At 34.5% G+C, this 2,817-nt stretch overlaps 1 protein-coding gene across 1 annotated transcript; it reads left to right on the top strand.

The window, feature by feature from the left end:
* The first annotated feature begins 299 nt into the window (after positions 1–299).
* LOC104211646 (uncharacterized) lies at positions 300–878 on the top strand. Its single transcript, XM_070159475.1, has one exon. The coding sequence runs from the start codon at positions 300–302 to the stop codon at positions 876–878; it is 579 nt and encodes a 192-aa protein (XP_070015576.1).
* Positions 879–2,817: the final 1,939 nt, after the last annotated feature.

Genomic DNA, 2,817 nt, shown 5'->3' with positions numbered 1-2,817 from the left:
AAAATATGCATATATATACATGAACAAAAAATTATATGACTCAATAGAGCTCTAGTGTTCATCAACCCTAATAGAGGATCACATTCACTTCACGATTTGAAAACCTTTTCAAGAAATGTTGGATACATGAGTGGATCTTAGTACTAGTTTTATTGCACGCAAACACAAAGTCCGAATGTGCTATACAGATCTTGGAGGATATGTTGAGAGATTTTATTCTTGAGTTTGGAGATAGTTGGGACGCTTATCTACCTTTAGATGAATTTGCTTACAACAATAGCTTCTAGTCTAGTATTCAAATGGCACCGTATGAAGTATTGCATGGTAGAAGATGTCGTTCTCCTATCAGATGGTTTGAAGCTGGTGAAACTAACTTATTGGGACTCGACCTAGTACAAGAAGTTATAGACAAGGTCCAGTTGATCAGAAAGAGATTGCTTGCAGCTCAAAGTAGACAAAAGTCTTATGCTGATAAGAGAAGAAGAGATTTAGTGTTCACAATTGGGGACAAAGTGTTCCTACAAGTCTCCCCTATGAAAGGTGTGATACGGTTTGGGAAAAGAGGCAAGTTGAGCCCCAGATTTATTGGACCGGATAAGATAATAGACCGAGTAGGAGTTGTGGCTTATCGTTTTGCACTTCCTCCTGAGTTGACCGTTATTCATCCAATTTTTCATGTCTCAATGCTGAGGAAATGTATATCAGACTCATCTCAGGTGATTGAGGCCCCTGCTATACCGCTTGATGAGAAGTTGTCTTACAAGGAGGAGCCGATGGCTATTATTGATAGACAAATAAGAAAACTATGGTCAAAAGAAACTGTGTTCGTGAAAGTCTTATGGAGAAATCACACTATTGAAGAAGCTACATTGAAATAGAAGATGCTATGCGAGTCAAGTATCATCATTTATTTCAGTCTACAAGTATGTACTTATACTAAATTCGGGGACCGAATTTCATAAGATGGGGAGAATTTAATACTTCATATTCAAGTTGGGGTACTTTTGTCATTTAATGTTACTTAAACATAAAAAAAAAACTAGCTAATTAAATGGGCAAAAGACCATTGTACAGTGACGGCAAATAAAGAAATAAAAGGGAAAGAAAGTCAAATGCAACATAAGCAAAAAACAAAAGAAAGAAAGGGGGAAACGGGTCCGCTTCAGAAAATGCAGAAAAAGGGATTTCAAAAGGAGAAGAAGAAGAAGATGAAAAAGGCTGGAACCAAACCTTGAGAAATCTTAAATACGCACTGGTGTTTACGGGTAATACTCAAATTTCTCATCTGGGTTCTTTTTTCTGGTAATTCTTTTTATCTCAGTTCATATATTTGAAGGGTTTCACAAGGTATAAGAAATTAAATACCACGAAGAATTATTCTGGGCAAATCATGCAATTGGAAGTTGGTCAAGGTTACTGTAGGATAACTTCACTTGGAAAAAGAAGGGTATTGATGTATTTGTACTTAAACTAGTCTAATTATATATGATCTTTGTTAGGTGTAAATTAAGTTAGGGTGCAAGGATTGAGTTTTGGTGTTTAACTATATTGTAATAAAAGTATCGAATTTGGGTTGGAATGTGGTAAGTCTAGTATTGAGTACAAAGATAAGTACCAATTAATAAGGTATATTATGGACAATAAGGGTATTTCAGTTTAAATTTATGCACATGATTTAGGAAATTGAACAGTACAGGGAATAAACCATATAAATACACTTTTATTTAAAAGATTTTGGACTAATTTAAATCACTCATATGTGGATAAATAAAAATCCACAAATTAAGACTTAAACATGAACCCCAATGATTGGGTATTCTAAATTAGCTATGAATTGGCCTAAACATGGAAATTAACATGAGATCGATATTATGTAATTATAGATTGATTGGAGGAATTTGTGCGAATTGCTCGAGGTGAAGTATTTTGTATTTCGGCACGAGTACTGTGAGTAGTAATCTTACTACAATTTTTGTTTTCATAACCTGCATGGTTTATACCTTATTTTGAAAATAAAATATGTTACATAATGTTTGAAATTGCATGTGGGACAAGTCCTTTACTTGATATGGTACTGAACGGTTTGCTTGAGATGTTTACCGTTATTTAAAATGTTCTCACTATTACTAGACATGTTTTACTGTTATTTGAGATATGATTACTGTTACCGAAATTGGATTATAATATTTGATAAGAATTGAAATCCCCTATACTATTTTGAAAATGCTTCCATATGAATATTTACTGTTTACAAAGAAAAGTATAAATAGGAGGAGACTTTGAAGGATCCCGTAGCTAACGGCATGTTCGTTAGACCTGGTGCACCTTGTATTTACAGATTACCGATTACAGTTATAGCCCTCGCTATTGGGAAGGTAGAAGTAGCATACAGTTACAGTTTTCCCTCGAGTAGGGACCTACAGTTATATTTGACTCCTTTGACCAAGGGGTCCATACAGTGTTAGAAATTACATGATCTTTCCTTGGAAACCTCCCAAACATAAATATTTAATATGACACAGTGCTTACCGAGTATATTACTGAATTGTTAAATTGATTCCTATTACAGGAAACACATGATGAGACTGATTATTATTACTATTTTTTTTGAAAGGGCATTTTATTTTTATGATAGTTCCTAATTATTATTATACAGGCATGTTTTCTGACTTGTCCCCAATTAAAAACGGTTGTGGTTCAATACTATTACTCACTGAGCTAGCGACTCACTGCCCGCTATTTTTTTCCAGAGATAACAGTTGAAGGGCGAGGATTTCATTAGTCAGACGCACAAGTTGATAATTTCTGGTGAGCCCC

This window comes from Nicotiana sylvestris, chromosome 10, assembly GCF_000393655.2.
Source record: "Nicotiana sylvestris chromosome 10, ASM39365v2, whole genome shotgun sequence".
Lineage (NCBI taxonomy): Eukaryota > Viridiplantae > Streptophyta > Magnoliopsida > Solanales > Solanaceae > Nicotiana > Nicotiana sylvestris.
The sequence above is the reverse complement of the archived record's forward strand: the minus strand, read 5'-3'. Positions and strand labels throughout refer to the sequence as shown.

Bases quoted from the DNA above. Each gene is read 5' to 3' on its own strand.
- LOC104211646 (XM_070159475.1), top strand. From the start codon at position 300: ATGGCACCGTATGAAGTATTGCATGGTAGAAGATGTCGTTCTCCTATC.